The sequence below is a fragment of the Ailuropoda melanoleuca genome, chromosome X (genome assembly GCF_002007445.2).
Source record: "Ailuropoda melanoleuca isolate Jingjing chromosome X, ASM200744v2, whole genome shotgun sequence".
In the NCBI taxonomy this organism is placed as follows: Eukaryota; Metazoa; Chordata; class Mammalia; order Carnivora; family Ursidae; genus Ailuropoda; species Ailuropoda melanoleuca.
Window position 1 is genome coordinate 89,811,145 of NC_048238.1, and position 24,479 is coordinate 89,835,623.

Below are 24,479 nucleotides of genomic sequence, written 5' to 3' on the forward strand. Positions count from 1 at the left end.
ATCAAACTTTACATCGGAATCTGGGGATGTACTGTATGGTGATTAACATAATATAATAAAATAGAAAAAAATAAAATAAAAATTAAAAAAACATAAAAAAAATAGTTGCATGCTCTACCAACTGAGCCAGCCAGGTGCCCCTGAATTTGTATTGTCTTTATCACATCATTTGCATATGTTTTAAAATTTTTTGATAATTATTTGTAAAACATAGTATTTATTCATTATGTACACAATGACTGGGGACATATAGTTTCCTGGACTCTACAGTAATGCCCTGTCTCCCAACACCAACAATGAGCCTGGGTTTGAACCCCACAAGTCTCGTTATGGAAGCACTGAGTTTGTAACAACCTGGAAAGAAGCCAGGGAGAGAATCTGCACTGGTCCTTCTTCCTACTCATAACCATATCCATATTTATGTAATATCAACTTCAAGAAGACTTAGATTTCACTAAACTTGTCCACCACCCCAGTTGAAGGGTTTCAGGGCACATTCCCTCCCCACCAAATGTGCCACTTTAAAGTGTGGATTATTTTGACTTGAAGGCACTTGAGATTCTGTGGGCTTGAGAAACTTTTGTCCCTCCCTTAACCACACAGAAGAATCTAAAGTGGGGTTCTTTCCCAGAATAAGAATTATTAACAGAGATAACTCTTATTTATTTCTTAACAGAGGTAAATTTTATCTGAGTGACCCATTGTTATGGTAGGGCAAACATCTAACTAGCAAACATCTGCTCTTCTTACCACCTGGTGAAATGCATTCCTTATCTCTGGAATGCCAGAGTCCTACCCTCATTTCCTTTGTTCAGAATGACATATGTGCCTCATTTTTCCAAATGTCTTTGGAATTTCCGTGTCTGTGTGGATTCTCTGTATGAACACCTATAAATTTGATTTTCTCCTGTTAATCTGTCTCATGACAATTTGATTCCTATTCCAGTTAGGAGGATCCATGACAGAACAGGAATTCTTGCTCCCAACACAGTTCTAGGAAAAATGCCTAACTCATAGGCTATCTTCAATAAATGTTTGATGAGTATAAATAAATCTGCAAAGATACCATGTTTAAGCATAACTCTAAACAAGGAATTCTCTTTATTCCAACTCTTCAAAACTGACAACTGTGGAAACACTTATGAATTACCAAGAAATACCCTCCCTCTGGCAACATAAGCATTTCCATACCAACTAAGGGGCATATATTAGCCAAGGCAATAGAATATTTAATTTCAGGGGAGACTAGCTGCCCAAATATTTGTTTTCTGAGTTTGCATAAGTTGAGTACAGGTAACTAGAGATCAAATACAGAGGGATGCCTATTTTGGAAGCACAGGGCAATAATTACAAGAGTAAATATTTTAGTATTTCCAAAAGCTATATTATAAATCTGGGAAATTTCTGCCTAAATGATGTAACAAGTTTATTGAATAATGACTATTTACCAGGCACAGTGCTAAGTATTTTATGTGCACTCTTTTACTTAATTCTCACAAAGACCCTATAAGATTGGTAATATTATTATTGTACAGATGAAGAAACTGAAGTTAGGGGAAGGTAAATGATTTATCCAAGGTCACACTGGTAATTCTTGGGCCATTACCCTTTACCACTATACTCAAGGACTCACTAAGGAAAAATTTCAGTCACTTCCTACCTAGATAAATTAGAACATTTCTATTTTTATCCTTAGCTCACTAGAGTATTAATTAAAACTGCCATTTCCCATGATTCTGGTTATTAGTTATGTGTGTTCTTATTTTCCACTTGTCTCTTTAAAAGAGGACAGAATTGATAAGTAGAATTAAAAATGGTTTTGGGGACACCTGGGTGGCTCAGTTGGTTAAATGGCTGACTTCAGCTCAGGTCATGATCTCCCAAGTGGGGCTTCAAGCTCAGCAGAGAGTGTGCTTCTCCCTCTTCCTCTGTCCCTCCCCTGGCTCAGGCTCTCTCTCTGCCTCTCTCTCTTTCATAAATAAATAAAATAGTTTTTAAAATAGTTTTGTAAACACTAAATTGTATCGAAAGTCGCACCTAGAATTCACAATTAGTAAAATTGAACTCCATAAAATTAGGTGAATTTCCATTATAAACAAAAGTAATTAGCTCAGAAATTGGGGGAAAATCTAGGTGGTTGTAAATTAATTTCACTATAGTGTTACCATGAGATCTATCACAGCCACTAACTCAAGAAACAATTGTTGAGCCTTAGTGTGCTGTTGTGGCCAACTGCTCCATCCCAGGGGATCCCAAGAGGGCTAGACAAATCAAAAGCATAGCTCCTGGCTGGGTTTGCCAACAATGTTGCAGAACAAACTTGGATAAATTTGTCACAAAAGAAGCCAATAACTCAAGAAATGAGGGTTCAGGAAAGAGGGAGAAATTTGTTTCAGTGCCAGCAGTGGGGGGAGGTGGCAGGCTCAAGGCTTAACAATTGACCTCTCCACCCACAAGATAGACACCTAGAATTGTATAGAAAGGTTGGGGCAGGGGGATACCTACAAGAGAACAGGCAAAGAGTGTATGATTATGGGTGGGGGTTGGTATGTGTTCAGCCCATGCTCTTGGATAGGGAAGGGGACATGTAGGTGTGGTCTTCTAGGCATTCCATTGCTATCAGGATTTTTCTGGTCTGGCTGTTGGGATGTTCCAGGTCATTGTAAAACACCTTCATCAATGCCTTAAGAAGATGCAGTGGGAAACAAGCTTGATGGGTTTAGGTTAGAGCATGAGTTAAGCAGTCTTGTCTATTTCTGTTTTTTTTTAAGATTTTTATTTATTTATTTGACAGAGAGAGAGACAGCCAGGGAGAGAGGGAACACAAGCAGGGGGAGTGGGAGAGGAAGAAGCAGGCTCCTAGTGGAGAAGCCTGATGTGGGGCTCGATCCCAGAATGCTGGGATTACGCCCTGAGCCAAAGGCAGACGCTTAAGTCTGAGTCACCCAGGTGCCCCGTTGTCTATTTCTGGTTTTAACTGTGGGTCTATAGTTGAGCTAGATGGCTTGCTAACAATAGTACTTATCATCAATTTTCACCTTCCAGTAGTCAGTTCTCCTTTCTTTTTTTTTTGGTTCAGTAGTTTTTTCAGAGTTATTTTAAATTCCAGAACAACGACAATAACAACATAAACAGCAGAATAAATATTTGTGGAACTTGGCCTGTCACTTCTGACCAGACATTTATTTTTTGCTTCCTTCAAAATCTTCAGAAGAATTAGGCATTTGACATTTTGTCTTTTCATTAGGCCTACTTTTCTCTGTGTTTCTTCTTACCATCTTCTCTTACTGTTTTCTAGGTCCTATCTGATCTTACGCATACCAAAGAGCAAAAGATGGGTGCATATTTCCAACAAAGAGGCAAAACCTTTTTACTGAGTATCACCTTTGACCTCAGTAGTTCATTTCATTCACTGTACTTAAAGTAGTATAAGCTATTTAAGAGATCAGTGGCATGGTTTTCAAACTAATTTTCAGTAGATGTGCATGGGGTATGGGTAATTTCAGAGACCAGTTAAAAGTAAGTTTTCAGCAAAAATGGCAATACAATTATTGTTCCCTGACTTACAAGTGTGGAAGGCCTTTATCAGCATGGTTTGCAACTCTCAAGAATTTGGTTATAGCCCTAATAATGGTGTACCTTGCATTAGTTCACATTCCCCAAAGAAGGTTTCATAAGATGCTTACTGTTTACCTCAGTAATAATCTTGGCCTAATCTTTTTTAGTATGTTTAACTTTCTAAACAGTAGATGTTTATGAATTTTTGTTCGCCGTCACTGCTTCTGGGTTCTAAACTTTAGATAAAATGTCTGTAGAATGTTTTAGTAACAACAAACCAACCAATACTGAGGTACTTAATATTTCAACCCTTTAAATCTTTGACAGGTAGATGGAATATGTTTATGCTTATATTAATGCACATATTAAGTTCACAGGGATAAAATATAATGCCACATTTGCTTAATAAGTTCTCTTTACACCTTTAAGTTTTAAAGACCCTATAGCATCAATTTTCCTTTTACTGAAATTTCCTCTTATATGGTGGTGTATTCTGTTATGTTGCCATGAAATGAATTTATATTTAAACTGTATTACATTTCTAAAAATCTCATCTCTAAGTTAATTTTGTACTGTAATTTTTTTTTAATAACAGAATGTTGAGTACCATCAACTGTGAATTCACCTAAGCCATGAGGGAAAATGATTTTGTAGATGTATCATATCTTAGTTTGGGTTTAGAAGACAGTGGAATCTAAAATGTAGCTTCAGGGAGCTCCTGGGTGGCTCAGTTGGAAGAGCCTGTGACACTTGATCTCAGGGTCATGAATTCAAACCCCTCACTGGGTGCAGAGATTACTAAAATAAATAAATAAATAAATAAATAAATAAATAAATAAAAACTTAAAAATGTAAATAAAATGTAGCTTCTGTTAGCAAATAATAAGGTGTAAAAGAGAAAAACTTTTCCTGCACCCCTCAAGAGTCTTCTGGCTGATGTAAGAATTAAATTGACATGAGACAGATTAACAGTAGAGAATCAAATTTAATTACATTACATATGTATGGGGAATCCACATAAACATGAGAGCTTCCAAAGACAGGTAAAATGAGGTATAGTCATTCTGAACTAAGGACAAAGGGAAGGGTCTGGGACCTCAAAGGGAAGGAAAGCAATTCATTGGAAGATGAAAAAGAGTAAGTTTTTGGCAAACAAGTGTTTTCTGGGCTACACAGAAACAGTTGGACACTGAGAGGAATTTTAACAGATTTTGCTAAATTCTTGCCTACCACCCTTAGTTCTTATTATAATGTAGTTATCTATGGTGATAGCTCTTTTCCTGGAGCAGGTACTTTAAATTCTTTTAAGCAGTTAGTGGGAAAGTCAGTTTCTTCCTGAATCTTGATTGTTTTCACCTTGAAATATCTGCAAGCTGAAATGGCACATTTTAGGGTAACTGGTTCTGAGCCCCTGCACTGGTTAGTGATATAATGAATACTAAGAACTTCATATTGGCAATTCCAAATCTCTTTCCTATGAGTGATCCAAAGCACAAGACTAAATAAATATAATTAGGTTTTGCTGCATAAAGTTATTATTTGTTTAAATGTTGTAATCCTCTTACTAAATATAATCTGAAATTTAATTTGGTGACAAGCAGTAAATATTGAAAAGGAGGCTGAACTTTCATCAAATCTATCTGGTGTGTACCCATCCCTTTTATGGTTTTTATATTTGCATAATTAAAACTTTCTTTCCTTTGCTGTTTTCTCAAATCCAATGAAATCATGGTGAAATTTTCTTGAAAATACAGGGTGGAGAGGGTAAGAAATCAATTTTTTTTGTTATTTTAATCTCATGGAAGCCAAACAATGGTGCAATATGATGCACAGTAAACACATAGGAATATAAATACCCAGAGACCCTTGGGAAAGTTTTTCAGGGTCCTTCACAACAGAGCTAAAAGGACCCAAATGTAATAATAAAGGTGATTCTTTTTTCTCTAGTATAAAAATAAAGTCTGATGAATTTAGCAAAAGCAGGAACTACTGCTTTCATTTACTGCTATAAATGTTGCATAAAATAAAAATCAGACTGGTGAGAGACCAAGCAACACTGGGGGAAGCAGGAGAACTTGAGTTTAGCAGGAGAACTTGAGTTTATTTTCTGCAGGCGGACCCAGAGGAGCTGGCTGGAGCTTAAAATTCTTAGCCTAGAGCTGCGGGAATTACAGAGGTTTTATAGGGGAGTGCAAAGGGTCAGGTTTCAAGGGCTATGCTGACTGCTGGTAGGTGGGTTTAAACTGGTGGGGGGATGCCTTAGGAGGAAAGCCTGTTTACGGAAGCAGAAAAGGCTGGTTATCTCTAGCTCTTTCTAGTAACTTTCTATCTACTAGGCCTGCTGGCCTGGGACTGCTCTGGGTAATTTTCCTCTTCATTATAATAGAAAGGGGTCGTCATGAGGAGATTTTGAAGTGAATGGCAAGTCATTGTCAGCACTGAATAGAGAAAAGACATTATTAGTTCTTTCTCTGGAGCAGTTGGAAAAGTTCCCAATAGCCATTACAGAGCTCTGGGACCAAGCAATCCAGGAACTAGACATTCCATATATAATGTTAGCTGGAGCTCCCTGGAGAGTGCTTGAGTCTCACCACATGCCTTCAGTCCAAAATAATCTGACCAGTTAAAAATATATAAAACAGAGTCAAAACATACAAACAAATTTACCCAGAGGTGTATAAAAATGAGGTAGCTACAAAGAGTAAAAACAAAGGGAATATCTGATTTTGAAGCCAGGCTTTGGTAACAATTTTCTATGTGGCTCTGGTCAAAGGCCAAAGGTGGGGGGTGAAAAGTCTGTGATAATTATTTGAGTTAATTCCACTGGAAAAACAGCTTTTTCTTACTTTCTAAGACACTGAGGCAGGTGTTTTAGCATGTTTCAGGCCCAAATAGTCTGGATATTATTTTAGATCTTGGAGATAATATTCTTTGTTGTTTGAAAATAATGTTATTTTTAGTGAAGTGATGTTAAGTTAAAAAATCAAACGATATAGAAAGATTCAAGAATGAAAATTAAAATCCCCCTTAAAGTCTATTTGTAGTAGTTCTTAGGAATAGATTTAATTTGAGAACTTTTTTTTTTCCTATTCAAATCTTTTTCATCCTTTGAAGTAGAACTGCAGTTTTGCCTCTCCTGAGAAATCCTCTGTGACTAGATTGCTTAGTTTCCACCCGTCTTTGCCTTTGATTAATTTTAAGGAAAAAAATGTAAACATTTTACAATTAGACATTTATTTAATATGACTTATTTTTATTTCCCCAAATGAATGTAAGTTCCTCAAGCCAAAATATATTTTTATCTCATATATAGTGGCTTACATAGTATTGATAATACAGGAGACATCTGATCAGTCAGTAATTGTTGGCTTGCCTTATACTACCCATTTCCATCTTAGGGATTTATAAAAGGATGAAAATATTAAGAATCTAAATGTTTTAACAAGGTTCAAAATTTCCACGAGATTTGGGAGCAATTTCATCAATTTACATTAAATGATGCACATTTAAAACTATGCTTGGTTGGGGGTGCCTGTGTGGTTTAGTGGGTTAAGCATCTGCCTTCAGCTCAGGTCACGATCCCAGGATCCTGGGATCAAGCCCTACATCCGGCTTCCCTCCTCAGCGAGGAGTCTGCTTCTGTCTCTCCCTCTGCCTGCTGCTCCCACTACTTGCTCTCTCTCTCTCTGTGTCAAATAAATAAATTAAATTAAAAAAAATAAAAAAAATAATAAAACTGTGCTTCATTAAATAAAACATAAGTTTTAAAACTTTTTGATCTCGGGCTAAAACTGGATGGAACAAGAGTTCATCCACCTGATGCACAGTTAGCAAATAAAAACTGACACTGAGCTTTTGCAGTGAAGGAAGATAAGCTATTTATTTGTGTGGTGCCACCCAGGAGAATGAGGGGGGTAAGGGTGGTGTGGGAGGGCTAATTCTCTAAAGTTCCAAACTCTCTGATGGTTTGCAAGTGAGGGTTTTTAAGGGCAAAATTTGGGACAGGGATCTACTGAGTAGGTGGATGCCATTAATTGGAGGCCCATGAAGTCATGCTAGCAGGTGCTCCGGTGCTGCTTCATCTGGTTCCCTGGAGGTCTTTTCCATTTCAAGAGACTTGCAATCTGAAAAAATACCTTTATTCTTTATGTTACAGATTTCATTAAGCATATCTGATGATTATATCTTTAGGGTGGTGCTGATTAACTACTTGTAAGCTAGTGGGATTGCATTCCTACAGGTTCCTTAACTGGCCCAATATGATCTCTAGTGTTTATTCTTTCATCTGTACAGACAAGATGGATGCTAGCTTCGGGACCACTTTACAATCTTTAAAAAAAAAAATAAAAAAAAATTAAGTAATCTCTGATGTAGGAAAGACATTAGGGCTTGAAGCCAACGGCCAAGAAAGAATTCTTGAATTATCTTTGGTGCAAAGAAGTGGTTTTATTAAAGCACAGTATATAGGAACCATGGGCAGAAAGAGCTGCACTGGGGTCATGAGGAGTGGCCCATTATATACTTTCAAGTTGGGAGGGGGTAGGGAGAGTGTAAGTCTCCAAGGAATTTTGGAAGCAAGGTTTACAAGACCTTGAGAGGGGTTGCTATTGGTGGGAAAAAGTCATTTATTACTGTCTAATAAAACCCTAGTCATGGGGGCGCCTGGGTGGCTCAGTCATTAAGCGTCTGCCTTTGGCTCAGGGCGTGGTACCAGCATTCTGGGATCAAGCTCTGCATCAGGCTCCTCCACTGGAAGCCTGCTTCTTCCTCTCCCACTCCCCCTGCTTGTGTTCCCTCTCTCGTTGGCTCTCTCTCTCTCAGTCAAATAAATAAATAAATAAATCTTTAAAAAAATAAAAAAATAAAATAAAACCTTAGTCATGAGACCCTTCAGATGTATATTGGTAGGCCATATGCTTGAGGGATGATTGCCAGCACATATCTTGGGTGGTAGAGATAAAGGAAGTTTCCAAAGGAATTTTTATATGTTAAAGTAGACTTACAGGATCCTGGGGGTTGGGCTAAGGTTGCTTTTCCCCTTAGCAAAGTAGTAACATCCAGGCAATTGAGTCCCTAGAGGAATGTCACTCTACCTGTTCTAAGGACTTATCCATCAACTGTATGTAGTAGGGAAATTTAATAATTTTTCTTCTGCCTTTGTTTCCCACATCAATCTCTACACCCAGTGTGGGGCTCAAATCCACAACCCTGAGATTAAAAGTCTCAGGCTCTATTGACTGAGCCAGCCAGGTGCCCCATGGGCCATTTTACACTCTTAAAATTATTAAAAACTCCACAATGAATTTTTGTTTAGGGAGGTTACATCTATCAATATTTATCACATTAGAAACTAAAACTGAGAAGATTTTAAAACACAGGAATATACAAGCACATATGCATTAGTCATTGAAGCAGTGATATCTTATATCATGTAGCCTCTGGAAAACTCTACTATATACTCTTAAGAGAGTGAGAATGAAAAAAGCAAATAATGTCTTCATAAAATAGTGAAAATATTTTGAATTTGTGGACTCCCCAAAAGGATCTTGATAACTCCAGTTTTCCCCAGACCACACTTTCAGAATTGCTGCTCTAGATGAACTAAACTCAACACATCTGTTCAAAAGTAATCATATTTGGAGGTTTATGGAACAACAAGAACTGAGGCATTGGTTATGGTCAAAAAGTTTTATGTTTTAGTGCTCCCATATCTGGTCTGTAGGTTAGATCTGGAGAATAAGAGTGCCCACCAGAAGGCTGAGTTCATCCCCAGAAGGCTAGACTTCAAGGCCACAAGACCATCTAGTCAGTATCTCTCTGTTGTGATCTGAAGACCACTACATAAGAATCAGTAAATATTTCAACTGCAGATAACTGGATACCACTACAATCATTTAAATTAGAATCTTGGAGGTGGACGCCAGGAACCTGCTATTTTAATAAGATCCCCAAATGAATCTGTTACTCAGTAAAATTTGGGAACCACAGACATAAATAAATGTATAGATTACCTGGAATAGTGCAATAGCCCATATCACCCCTTGCTCTGGTTTGGCCATATGCAGAATGACCCAGTGCCTCTAGAAGGGTTCATCACTTTGGTTCAGATATTACTAGAGGATTGTTGAGACTTTGATATCTGAGTAGGATTCCTGATATCTGTTAATAATCTTCCAAGAGGCACTTTCCCATTGTCAAGACCATAGTCTGATCCTTTCTTCTGATGAATTCTTCCCCTAAATAAACACACATATCAATTCATTACTCTAAAAATGAAAAGTGGAAGATCTGAAACACTTCAAAAATAAAGGTAAATAAATGACTCCACAGCGCTTGTAATTTTCCAGGACCTCTGAACAAGCATAACAACATAGGAACACAATATAATTCAGACAAGAATTAAGAATGATCTCTCTGGATGGAGTTTATTATCATTTTCATTTTGAGTTTCATGAGCAAATTTTCTTGAACACTGAATTACAGTCAGTCTATTAAAATGTTAACACTTTCTTCAGCATTATTTATTTGACCACTTGAGAGGGATCGGGTAAGGGGGTTACAACCGGAATGGGAAAAACTATTTTTTCTCTAACGTAGCAAAATAAGAATCAATTAAATCTTCACTATCAGGAAGCCAAAGCAACATTCTTTTTTTTTTTTCAGGCTTTTCATTCTAATCGTAGCAGGAGCTTTCAGTGAAACACAAGACTTCCTGCTGTGAAACACAAGATTCCAAAACCTAATTAAATATATAGTCAAATACAAAAATGCAGACTCTTTATTTAACGGAGCTACTGCATTAAATACCACAATGGGTGAGATATATGTAGCACCAATTGAAAAATTTAAATTATTTACACCATGGGGCTTTTTAAATAGTGTAGCTAATCCTCCCCACTTTAATGATTCAGGAAATGAAAAGAGGCCTTACTTGTAGGTGGAATACGTGACCACCCACACAGCACTATTTAAAATGTGCCCTAAAGTCCTCTTGCCGCTGAAATATCACCCACTGTTCCATTACCCTAATATATGTAAAGTGATTTACAGATTGCAAAGTAGTTTCACATAATAATCATATTTAAATTTCTCAACTGCCCTGAAATAGCTTAAGAGAGGTATCATCATCCCCATTTCACATATAAGGAAACTGAGTGTAATATGTATAAGACAAGGGATTATATTTTAATCACCTAGTATATAACAGTTACTTTTCATACATGATTTAATATAATTCTCTCTATAATCTCACTTTACAAATGAGGAGAGTGAGCTTCAGGAGAAGTTAAGAAACCTGCCCAAGGTCACAAAAGTGGTAAGTTGCAAAGCTGAAACTTTAAACCAGGTCAGTGTTCCTCTGATTCCAGAACCAAAGCTTTTTTTTTTTTTAAGATTTATTTATTTATTTATTTGACAGAGAGAGGCAGTGAGAGAGGGAACACAAGCAGGGGGAGTGGGAGAGGGAGAAGCAGGCTCCCAGTGGAGCAGGGAGCCTGATGCAGGGCTGGATCCCAGGACCCTGGGATCATGCCCTGAGCTGAAGGCAGACACTTAAGGACTGAGCCACCCAGGTGCCCCTAGAACCAAAGCTCTTAACAACTTCGCACATGTGATTCATCCTAACAAAATTTGATAAAATATTTTCAACACGGATATATAGTGTCTTAATTATGAGCAAGAAGTAACTACTGTAAAAGAGTTTTTGTTTTTCAAACCAAGTGCTCAAGAGATTAAATATGCCTTCATCTCTTTTGCTTACCAATTGATTCTAACACGGGGAATGCACATATATGTATATGTCATCATTATAGATTTATGGTCTAATGGGCTACAGTAAACTAACATTTTTCATTAAGTTTCCTTGTTTTACGTATTTGTCTATGTTTGTAACTTAATTTTTAATACATACCAATGTGAACATAAAATACATTACTTTTATTTTTAAATTAATACATCTCTCTAATTCAGAAAGATATTCTCCAGAATTATCACTAATAGCTCACTCGGACAACTCAACCTTACTCCCCATTTCACCCAACACACACACACACACACACACACACACACACACACACAACAGTTAACTGTAAGTTCTTTCAGTTGCTCCAATACTGGAAGGTGGATGACCTAACCACAATTATAGGCTCAGTTGCATCTTAGTGCCATGGAAAAACTATGAGGCATCCTATACCTGTAGCTCAAGAGTTCAACATTAATTTAAGCTTAATATTGGTAATACTTGGCACATATTAAAATTAGTTTGTTAGCAATGATAACTCAGTGCTGTGTTATGGCTAATTTATTTTTTCTGTCACCAACCCAGTTGCTCCATGCAGGGTTTTAAGCCTTACCATCTTGCCATAGTATCATCAAATGCCTAATCTTCACCTGCTGCATGCCTCCATAGGCAGGCATTTTGGGAAGCATTGCAGCTTGGATGATTTCTTTATTGCAAAACTATCTCAGGATGAGTCAGTGAGTCCATGAATTAAATAAACTAAACTCAGATCTGGTACACATGTTTTGATATGAACCACTTATGTCATTCACCAAAAGCTACAATTAGGAAGCCATGCAGTTAAATGGAAGAAATACTGGCTTTGGTGTCAGATTGGCTGTATCTGAATATTGTCTGCCATTTACTAGCTGTAGGGACTCAGGGGAAAACAAACAAACAAACAAACAAACAAACAAACATTCTCCAACTCTCTGTATTATCATCTATAAAATAGGTGTAATAATAACAACTGCCCTAAAAGTTTTCTGTGAATATTAAATGAGACAAAATATATTAGATGTCTGGTACAGAGTAAGTGGTAAAACAAAACAAAACAAAACGCAGAAAAACTTGGTTTCCTTTTTTTCTTTCTTTTTTCTCATCTGGTTTGCCCTACTGCTGCTTACTTTCCAGTTCTCACTCTCAGGAGACCAAGAAAAAAATGGAGTGATAGATGTTCAAGGAACTGATAGCTTCTGATTTATACAAAGAAATAACCTGTTTTGGAGTAACTGCCATAGATACCTGATTTGAAACTAAAATTAAAAAAAAATCTGGAGAAAAGAACTTGAGAAAAGCAATGACAGTCTGTTGAACTTCATACAAATAGGTCCAACAGTGAGGCATATATTGTTAGTTGCTTTGCAAGTGCTGGTGGTGAAATAACCATACTCTCACCTGTTCATCCTCATCACTTACCACACAAGGTTTTCAGGACAGCTGGTGGCAGAGAGGATAGGAGTACTGCCTATAGTTGTGCAACTGAATAATGCTGTTTGACCCATTCTGGGATAATATCATGCTTTCATTAATCTTATGCTTTTTAATACGCTGAATTAAATAGCAACAGACCCTTGAAAATATCTGGTCTATCTTTGAGAAGTACTTTTCGATATTCTAAATTTGCAGAGCTTTCCATAAGAATGGCTATATTGCATTTCGAAAGTGAGTTAAGTATGGAATTTTTTGACAACAGTCCCACAGAGATCAGCATGACAATCTCCTCATCACTTTCTGATTAGCCTGATGGAAACAGAGAAAGCCATTCTTATGTCTGTATTCCCTGGATTCTTTTTCTAAGTAAAAGAGAAAAAATACATTTTAAATGAAACTTTGCTTGTACACACACACATCTGCAAAATTTCTTTGAAAAAAAACCCAACAGCATGATTTGGCAGTAAAACCATATTTTTAATAACATCAATTATTCTGCAAAAGTAAATACATCCTTCTATGGTCCTTATTTAGCATTTCAATAAAGTCTTCAAAACCTTTTGAGAGATAGTCATATCCAGAGCTGTGTCATGAAATAAGAGGCCATGGGTAATGAAAGGCATTTATAGCTTAGCTGCTTTCACAACTGAGCTACTTTTTGGCAAATCCTCAACTTCCATTACCCGTTTTTCCCTCTCCAAAGCAGTCACTCAAAGAAACAAACAAAAAAGGCATACATTTTACTACTTCATTTTCAGGGCTCAATGAATAATTGAGGTAGCCCAACTGCTTTTTTTTTTCCCAAAAGGTAGTTTTTGAGATGATTCTAGTTTTTCCTTTATAAAATGTGAGTGCCTTCAAATATTACCTGATTTGGACAACATGACTAATTTTCTTGTTGATCCAATTGTCTCTTTATAGTTCCGTTTCTGGCAAATAGGAGCCCTAGATGGGATTAAGAATCTGAACTAAAAAAATTCCACATTTTTCCTTCATTCCTACCTCCATACATATTTTTGACACAGAATACCATTTCCTCTTTTGCCATGTACATCACATTGATCCTTCCATGTGAAATATTTCACAGCTACTTTAACCTAAAATTATAGTTCCTTCTTCTGAATTTCAGTTGCAGTGTTAGTTTACACCACGCAGAGAGTTGTCTGTATTTATTCTTTTTTATACCATCCTTCAATTCTTTTATAGGTGTTATTTTGTCTCCCCAGAAAGTTTGAATATTCATTGAAGTCTCCGTTAATTGCATATTTAACTTTTTGATATAAGGCACACTGAACCAAATAGTCAATGCAGGAAGCATTCAATAAACAGTCATCACACAAAAACTAACAAGTTACAAGGCAAAATCTGAGCTAGTATCCATAGATTAAAATACCTATTATGGTTTTGGAAAATTCTCTGGTGCCATTGGTTTTGTCACTGTGCCCAGCTATTTGGTGTCTATATTATACTTCACTCTTATGTAATCCAATTAATATATTTTTACTAAACAGGCATTTCTAGGTAAACCAGCCCATGATTGCAATAGTTTGATAGGCATAAAAGGGTTTCCTGGGGCTTCCTTGCCATTATTCACGAAAAAAAGCATAAACTATGTAAATATGACTTACCACCTATTAGGCATTAGTCCAAGTTGATTTATCCCTCTGACATAGCAAGTGTTAAGAAAGCTTTAATGCTCCACCACAATTATATCGCTAATAACAATTTTTCGTATGTAAAAGAGCAAGGAAATAAAAAAACTGAAGAAAAATTATCAACGAAGCTGGGGAATCAAGAATTTTCTTAACAGTGAACCGTGCTAGGGAAGTGAACAGATTCTTTTGGGAGAAATGTTGGAAACATGCTGCTTTCATCTTTCAACAAGATTAAAAACAACAACAAACACACACACACACAAAACACAAAAAAACAAAACCTCAATACTGTACAGACCAGGACAAGGCACCCTGGCAGGAAGATGTGGACTTAGACACACAAAAGGTTATTTCTATCATTAATTGTGTTGCTTCTCAGCACTGACCATTCCTTTGCATTATTATTTTATATCCTCTACGCACACACACACATTCCATATATAAATTGAAACACATCATATTTGAGTCTGTAATCTTTAAGAAAAAAATATATAACCACTGAAATATAACAGCATAGTCTGATATTGGAAATAAAAGATTTTAAAGTTTTCAAGGTATAGTCCGAGATGCACAAATCTCAGATAAATTTAAGGAGGTGAGCCAAGTTTAGGCTTTATCTTAGAGCAAGATTAGTAATCTTAGATGAGGGGATGGCCATTGTAATTTTAGAGCAATCAATCTGCACATCAATGGCAGAAAATAAAAGCTGGGGAAGTGTACTTGTTTAAAGTGGAGAAGGAGGATGAAATTGAGGCTGCAAGAACAGAAAGTGCCTTATGCAAAGAAGAAGTTACAGAGTGAAATCTGAGCTAATATTCATAAATTTATTGTATCTGTTATGCCTTTTATTTCTTCTCCCACTTGTAGAGAAGTTTACAGAGTTTCATTATGGGAAAAATGTATATTTACAGAGCTCTATTACAGGCATACACACACACAGACGCACACACGAACACCAACATACAGAACTAATAAACGAGAAGGTAGAAAAAAACAAAAATTAAGGTGCTAAAAAATAAAAGCCAATATGATTTTTCGGGTAATTTTTTATAATGCTATTTTTGTTTCATCCTCATAAGAGAGACTCAGATTGAAAACCAATTGAACCCCACAAACTTCTGTTCTCCACCAAGTATGCATCTTCAAAACTGAAATTTTAAATTGCAAGACTAGGCATGGTACAGTGCTCAAGGTTTGTATTTCCAAACTCAAGGAAGAAACATGGTAACTACCTTTCCTAACTAAAACTTCAAAAATAACTCTTAATAAAGTACCATGCCTCCATGATTCTTCTAAGATCTTGAAATGGTTTGTCTTTCCATCTGGCCTGCAACAGTGTTAATTTAGCGAGTGCCCTTACCATCCATCTACTACTATGCAAAAAGGAGTCCTACATTTAGCTTCAAAGGAGTGTCACAGATTTATCCCCTCCCCCTCCTCCCTCCTTTTCTCCCTCCCTTCCCTAGCAACTGGTAACCTCAGAAAGAGAAATCCAAATCTAGAAAGAAGCAGTTGGTCCCTGGCTTCATTCGAGTTGCCAAGCTGCTTTAAGGCAGAAGCACAAGTCCTCTCTCCAGACTGAATTGGCCTCCGTGGGCGTTCAGCTGGTTTTCTCCATCACCTCAGGAAGGTTTTCCTGATCAGCTTTCTTCATGGCTTGTATTGAAAACGTGTAAGTACAAAACTGAGTAGAACTGTTTTATTTTGAAGACAAAAGGCAGTTTGAATTGTTTTCCTGTGTAACTGGGACAGGGACGAGTCCCTCTCCCGCCCCTCCGAGTGGGTTGGAGAGATTGCAGGAGGGGATCACAGACAAAACCTTGCAGGACACAAACTCAGCTATAAAAATACTGGATTTAAGGGCAGCGATTCTTAAATGTAATTTTGAAACAGAAGTTGCAAATCCTTAGTCTAAATAGTTGGGGTTAAACTTGAGGAAATTCTTTCTCTAGGGTGTGGTACGGGTCGAATGAAAGAAAATTTTAACAAAATTCGGTTGCAAATGTTGAATGATGCTTCAGAGAGACAAACTGGAGTGTTTGTTAACACAAATAACCTTTCTTTTACTTCTGAGTAGGAGAAAAAAAAAAGTCTTTCCTCACAAGGCTTTCCAGAACAATTCTGCCAGAATCTGAATACTGGGCTTTAGTGGATCCTAGGTCCTACGCCGGGCGGGGGGCGGGGAGTGGGGAGTGGGGGGTAGGGACTGGAAAGAGCTGGTGTTCTCTATGGCAATTCTATGGCAAGCCTGCGCGTGCAGCCTCTAAGGAAGATCTCCGGGTCTTCTCTGCTTCCTTGCTGCCTTCAGGAGGTGGGTAAATGGGGAATGGGGTGGAGCCAGAAGACAGCCAGAAAGGGATATCGGGTAGTCTGTTTAAAGAAGCCACCTGGTACGGTGAACGTGGGCTAAAAAAGTGCTTGCTGACTACACGTGGGTGGAGGAGATAGGCTCTCCCTTTCCCGTGGTATATTCCAGCGAGTTTAATCAATCACATACTTCAGATACTCTCAGATCACTGCATTTCCATGTTTATTAATTTATTTATTTCTATTTTTGCAAGGCTTGGTGGGCAAGCCCCTTCACTCAATGGAGTAGTTGCAGATGAGCCTGGGTTGCTGGAGCCGCGCCCCGACGACGTGTCCCTCCAGTGTCCGAGTTCCACGCCAAAAGGTGATGCGGAGACTTGGGGCCACCATCGCGTCCTGCTGAGACCTCCCCTCAATGTGCTGACTGACCTGGCGAGAGAGCAGCTGGAGCGCCCCTCCGAGACCAGAGGAGCCTGCATTCCTGTCGACAGTTCAAGTGCTCACAAACACCCCTATGCGCCACCACCTGCTGTTGCGGAAGAGTCCCTGGCAACAGCAGAAGTAAATAGCTCTGAGGGGTTGGCAGGCTGGAGGCTTAGGGGACAGGATTCTATTAATGTGTCCCAGGAATTCTCTGGCAGCCCTCCCGCACTGATGATAGGGGGGCCAAGGGTCAGCAGTCGGGGCACCGAGAGAGGTGGCAATAATGCAAGGCTATACGTGGCTTTGCCACGAGGTCAGGGGTTCTTTCCATCCAGAGGTCCACAAGTAAGAGGCCCCCCACATATCCCCACCGTTAGATCAGGGGTAATGATGGAGCTGCTTCCAGGAAATACAAGAATGGCTGGCAAGGAAAGGCTGGCTCATGTTTCTTTCCCCCCTGGAGGCCCCCGGCACCCCGTGGAGAATTGGCCAAGGCCTCTCCCCTTGTCTTCCAGTACTCCCAGTATACAGTCTCGCTCTCCTGTTCATTGCTTTATACCTCCTCGACCTCCAAGTTTCAGTCCATTTCTTGCTATGCCTATTGCTTTCGCTCCATCCCCGATATTTGGACCACCATTACCTTCTTACTTTGCCAATTTTCCTTCCTGGGGCATGCCAGCTCCTGCGCCCCCAAACAGAGAGAACAACTGATAACAGAAAAGGGAGGGGAATAAAGGGTTGAGGGAAGAGGTGAAAATTACTCATTTATGTTTTTATATTTGAAACCCCCTACCCTCTTGGCGCTTTGCTTAGCACTAATGTGCCTTACATGTTTGGAGATTCTTGGAGATTCAATAAAGATTCTAAAGTTTGAGATATTGTGAATTATTTTTTTTAAAATGCCATCCTGGGAGCTTAAACCTTAGGTTTTGTTTTCTAACTTTAAGGAAATTAAACCAGTAGTGTGCTTGTACTTTCTAAGTAGCTTAGTTGAATCCCTAGCCTTGGCTTGCAGCTGTGTGACTGAGGGAGAGTCGATTGGGTTCTTGCTAGGCCAAATCTAGGGTGGGGACTTCCTACCTACCTAAGGCTATAGGGGTTGCTCAGAGCAGGATGGGAAAATTAAAATAAGGTTCATAATGTACAACAAAGTTTAGATTATAGAGAAAAATGGACGAAGAGTAAGAATAGGATGAGACCAGTGAGAGTACTAGCCAACAGTTAACAGCCAGTTAGAGGCAGAACCGGGCTGAAAGGTGAGGAAAGAAAAGGGGCTGGGGAGGGATGCCTGGGTGGCTCAGTTGGTTAAGCCTTGACTCTTGATTTGGAATCAGGTCATGATCTCAGGGGTAAGATGGACCCCCAGAACCGTGCAGGGCATGGAACCTGCATAAGATTCTCTCTCTCCCTCTGCACCCCTTATTAAAAAAGGGGGTGCAGGGGAGATAGGAGAGTTGTAGATCATTGCTTCAAACATGAACTAGTTTGCCCCTCAACAATACACAGTTACTAAGAACATGCTAATGATGTACTATACAGTGGCTAACTGAACATAATAAAAATAGTAATAATAAAACACTACTGAAAAAAAAAACATGGTATATAGAGAGCTGGCTTTATAAAAGTCTAGGACAAGGTGGAACAGGACTGGTCCCTTCACCTGTTGCCTCAACACAGGGCTACTATCCACTCAGAACTTTTAAACACTAAAGAAAATATTTTACTCACATAGAATTATTTTCTCAGATACTGCTGTGTTTGTACTCTACAAAGTGATGCAATTCCCTATTACAATGATGATTCTGAGAGATTATCACAATGCCTGTGTAGGAGCTTTTTCAAATTCAAGTGACAGATACAGGCACAGCACACAGAGGAAAGATGGTCATTCTAACCACTGCACAACTCAACTCACTATATAGTAGAATGCTCTAAAACAAAGTGCCACTACATATGAACAACCACTAAATTAGAAATGTCTTTAGCGAATGATTCTTCAAATAAGCATTTTTCATGTCCAGAGCTGATGGTGTAGGTGATGTAAGCAGTTAAAGGCTGACAAAACCTGTAGATCCAAAAGACACCTCACCTATAAACAAAACCATGAATTTGTTTTTAGCACCAATAACAGGTTTGTTGCTACTCTGACAAAGAGGACACATGGATCCATAAAGTTTCTTTTTCTCCATTTATTTAATAATAGATTGTTTTAAATTTACAGGTGGTAGTGCAGGGTTTAGAAGGAGCATCTGGATAGTGCTTGCTAAAATTCCCCTCACTCTGTGTATGGCCTAAGGCTGGCACAATTCCATCAATTTACTGTGGTGGGCTGAGCAGAAGTATTCAGCAAATCATTTGACAGCTGCTCACTATGAGGTAGTTTAGTCCCAGTGTACCAAACACTTATTGAATTTTCAGCCTTAATGAACAAAGGAGTTAGGCAGGCTTATAGTCATCAAAAATATCTTTTGAGCCAGATGTTAAAAGATATTTTGACAAGAAATCAAGTTGTTGTGTCAACAGTAGTGCTGAATCTCTGGAGAGTTGCCAAAAGGTGTGGTAAGTGACACCAGAACAGGGTACATTTTCCTTCTCAAAGGAAGTAGAGTGATAAAGGTTCAGAAAGAATACTCACAAGTACAACAATCCATGACAAATTCTCTGTAACAAGAAAGTGCCACCAACACATCTGCTGGTTTTCAACCCTCTGTTCTCTTTCCTAACACCCTCTGTGTTTGTTATTTTCGTTGTCATTTCTAAACACTGAATACCTATAGTGAGCAATAAAAAATAGCTATTAGCAAATTGAGGCATTGAAGCTCTATTTATAACTCTGTAATATAGGATGAATATATTTAGTTTATGTAGAGCTCTAGGCCTATATAACAAATTTCAGTGAATGCAAGTATGGAATAAGCCTAGGAACCTGTTGTTAAATGCAAGTAAAATGTAAATATTTTTGTTTATTCACACCATCTGTATGGAAATAATGTATCACTTTGTTATCATAGGTGCTGGCATCCTCAATGACAGTAAAACATTCATTTTAAACTTATGATTTGCCTTAAAATTGCTATTTTTAAATTTTTCTAGTATAATATAAGCAAATATTAACCACAGCACAACATCCTATTCATTTTGGAAAGTGCTCATAATGCAATATATTCAACACTCTTGAACATATACATTTTCCCTTTCTTTTCTGTGGCTTAAATAGATCTTTACTGCAAAAGGGCTACATCAAAGTAGCCCTTTCTTCTGCTAGTAATGGGAATGGGTTAAGTATTTCCTATTCTAAGTTATAATCATTGTCACAAGAAGATTCATGTTATACTGTTTATTATTTATAGTTTTCATTATATTCTTTGTCACAAGACTGTAGCATCGGAATTTTAATGTCCTGTATATTCTCTAGAAGATGATCATAAACTGTACAACTTTGACCTTTTCCATGTCCCAAAGTATGATTCATTAGCCGTTTCTATTTTCCATTGTTTACAACTTCAGTAGCTTGATGGAAGAAGTACACAAGGAGCCAATCAAACTGCAGAATGCTGAAAAGGTTAAAGTTCAAAGTTATGAAATTTTTTAAGTTTATAGTCTTTCATAAGCCAGAATGACATAAAAGCACACCTCATTCTTCTGAGAATTATAACAAATACTAACCAGGACCAAATAACTTACTTTCACTGGAGTATTCAGGTTGAGATCATAGTGCTATCTTTATCTACCATGAAATAAGTGGGTTTTGTTTTGTTTGTTTTGTTTTTGGTGGTTGCCACTGAATAATTAGGTTGCATATATACAATGGGGGAGAATGATATCCTTACATAACTATTACATTATACTATAACAATGGATTTGGATTATCAAGTGTCATTGAGAGATGTTGGTTTTTATAGGCTCTCTATATATAGAACTATGTAAAATGACTCTATTTCAAGATCAATGGGCCAAACCCAGAGATAAAAGAAATTTTAGACAAATAAAAAACACTGTCATAGGGCACCTGACTGGCTCAGTCAGTAGCGTATGTGAATCTTATTCTTAGGATTGCTGAGTTTGAGCCCCATGCTGCATATAGAGTTTGCTTTAAAAAAAAATTATGTCATATCATAGGTTGATTCTATAGCTATCACAAAACCTTATGTGTCTTCTTTATAATAAGCTAGATTGAGTGATATTCCTACAGAAAGAGCAAGTGATCGGACTAAATTAAGTGAAATAACCCATCTATTTCTCTGTGGTAATATTCACTTTTTTCTTATAATAATGGAAATGTATTGCATTTATCAAATCAACTCTAGATTTGAGAAGTCAGAGAATTGGTGCTTCATCATGCAATCTTTTTCTTAAGTACTTGAGAAGGTGCTACTCTTACTAAAGACTGATTAAATACATACTTTTTAAATACATACTTTTTCACCCACCTTTGGTGACTTCACTGCCACTCAGAAAGGCTTTCTTAGTATCTCCGTTTCTCAGAGAAATTATCTGTGGAACTTATTTTCATAAAGTGACTCCACCATTGTTTTTTGAGAACGGACCAGTATCCTGTATGACTTTGTGGAGGTAAACTGTTTTTTTTTTTTTTTGTCTCTGAAAATCTATTTTCCCAAGCAAAATAAGATAATAAAAAGCACACAAACCCATCAATCCTACCATAAAGGACTTTGTCAATCTAATTGTTTAATCATATAATTCATGGGGAAATATTCATTTATAACTGACTTCATCCAAAACCCTGATTGTAAAAGTTTTGACTCAGAGGCAAAGCAACACAAGGAGTACAGGTGTTGATGGATGATGTTTGTGCATGTGAGAAAAAAACTGATGGAGAAAGACAGAGGATTAAAAATAGAGAGGGGCAGGACCATTGTCAGTTGAGAAGAGATGAAATGCTTTAGATCAGGAAGCAGCTGCAAAATGGAAGTACTGTGGTTGAAAAGTAATAAATTTGGATATAGGAGAATATAGCCCAGAGATGGTAGAAAGAGACAGTTTGAAGAGAAAAAAAGTGCTATGGATTAAGAATTTAATAGCAGAAAGGTTCCATGTAGGAGCCATACATTTGAGAGGGTGAGGATCAGGGGATTAGAGAAACACTATTCAGCCTTCCTAAAAATGAATCTATCTCCACAGCTTCATTCCTTCCTATAAATATCATCTCTCCTTAGATAGCAGCCAATCTCATATTCCTTCGGTGAAACTGGAAACTCTGAGGTTTCATCAAGCCCCCAAACTGGCCTTGACAAGCAGACACATCATCATCAAGGTTAACTCTATTAGTGAAGTAGGTATGCAAGGAATTAAGCTCACAAAAGAACATTTTCTCAAGTTCTGAAATAAATAAGAGCCTGAACTTTTTTTTCTTTTTTTAAAATTTAAACTCCATGTTTTCCTCTAGTGAGGTACACTGATAATTTTCTAATTTTGCCTTCTCACTCCTCTTACTAAATCATAATTTTCTGAGGTGTAGTTGCTGGCTTTATTAATTACACTTCATCCAGAAACAAGGTAATCTATCATTTTCCCTAGGGGGAGGATTTATACCTCCTTTAGATATAAAATCCTTGTACATTGTGTTAATCCTCACTGGTCCTCAACAGTTATTAATGATATATTGTACAATAAAGGTATTGAGAATAGTGTTTAATGCCCTAACTAAAAGTTGATTGTTTATAAATAGAACATTTTATTTATTTATTTATTTATTTATTTATTTATTTATTTGACAGAGATAGAGACAGCCAGCGAGAGAGGGAACACAAGCAGGGGGAGTGGGAGAGGAAGAAGCAGGCCCATAGCAGAGGAGCCTGACGTGGGGCTCGATCCCACAACGCCGGGATCACGCCCTGAGCCGAAGGCAGACGCTTAACCGCTGTGCCACCCAGGCGCCCCTAAATAGAACATTTTTTTAAAGATTTTATTTATTTATTTGACAGAGATAGAGACAGTCAGCAAGAGAGGGGACACAAGCAGGGGGAGTGGGAGAGGAAGAAGCAGCCTCACAGCAGAGGAGCCTGATGTGGGGTTCGATCCCATAACTCTGGGATCACGCCCTGAGCCGAAGGCAGACGCCTAACCGCTGTGCCACCCAGGCGCCCCGAACATTGTTTTTTAAAACTTGTATTATGAATAAGTCACATCCGGAGGAAAAAGTTCAAATATATAGGAAAAAGTTCAAATATATATAATGTTTCATAGTTAAAAAAAATCACCTATGAGATCATCTTATAAAGATTATCAGTAAAATCATGGATAAGCCCCAATTTAACAGAATGATATGGCTCCAAGAAAAATCTCTGGAAAAAAAAAAAAGAAAAATCTCTGCAGCGTTCATATGAACTTTATTGCTTCAATGCTAGGCATTTCCACAAACAAATTGCAATCTAAATGCATCTCAAATTGTCCAAGTTTATGATTAGTTAACATTGCTAACCTTACCAGTCAAATGAATTCATGCCATTAGCAAAATTGCACATCCTCATAAAACATAGATAAGTGACATTACTAAGTAATTTACAAAAGAAGAAATTAAAATGGCTAATAAACATACAAAATAGTTTAAATTAAAATAAGAAATACAATTTCTTATTTGTCAAATTAGTGAAGTTTTTTTTTACATGATTATATCCATTGTTGGAGATGGTTTGGGCATATGGGTACCCTCATAACTACCTGCGGAAGTATAGATGGCAGAACATTTATTGAGAGCATTTTGTTTTATTAAGCAAATTCCTTAAAATTATAATATTATTTGATTTAAGAAGCCTGCTTAGAGTTTGTTCTAGGGAAATAATCATGGATATGGATAAATCTGTAGCTACAATAAAGCTCATCTAAGCATTATAACAGCAAAAAATGAGAAGTAAACTAAATGTTCCAAAATAGAAAATTGTCTAAATTGTGGTATATTCAAATGATAAAATATAATGCTATCATCAGAATAATAACAATTATCATTTTATTTTTTTAAAGATTTTATTTATTTATTTGACAGAAACAGAGACAGCCAGTGAGAGAGGGAACACAAGCAGGGGGAGTGGGAGAGGAAGAAGCAGTCTCCCAGCATAGGAACCTGATGTGGGGCTGGATCCCAGGACCCCGGGATCACACCCTGAGCCGAAGGCAGACGCTTAATGACTGAGCCACCCAGGCACCCCAACAATTATCATTTTAAAAATAAAAACTGTCAGGGTTACCTGGCTGGCTCAGTTGGCAGAGCATGTGACTCTTTGTCTTGGGGTTGTGAGTTCAAGTTCCATGTTGGGTGTAGAGATTACTTAAAAAAAAATCTTATAAATAAATACATATACATAAAA

The 24,479-nt window shown here is 37.6% G+C and overlaps 1 protein-coding gene across 1 annotated transcript; it reads left to right on the forward strand.

Annotated features, from left to right (window-relative positions):
* The first annotated feature begins 15,972 nt into the window (after positions 1 to 15,972).
* Positions 15,973 to 17,987, forward strand: PRR32 (proline rich 32). The gene is made up of 2 exons (XM_002930519.4): positions 15,973 to 16,096; positions 16,986 to 17,987. Exons 1-2 carry the CDS (start codon positions 16,077 to 16,079, stop codon positions 17,863 to 17,865), a joined length of 900 nt encoding a protein of 299 aa, XP_002930565.2. The 5' UTR covers positions 15,973 to 16,076; the 3' UTR covers positions 17,866 to 17,987.
* The last annotated feature ends 6,492 nt before the right edge of the window (positions 17,988 to 24,479 follow it).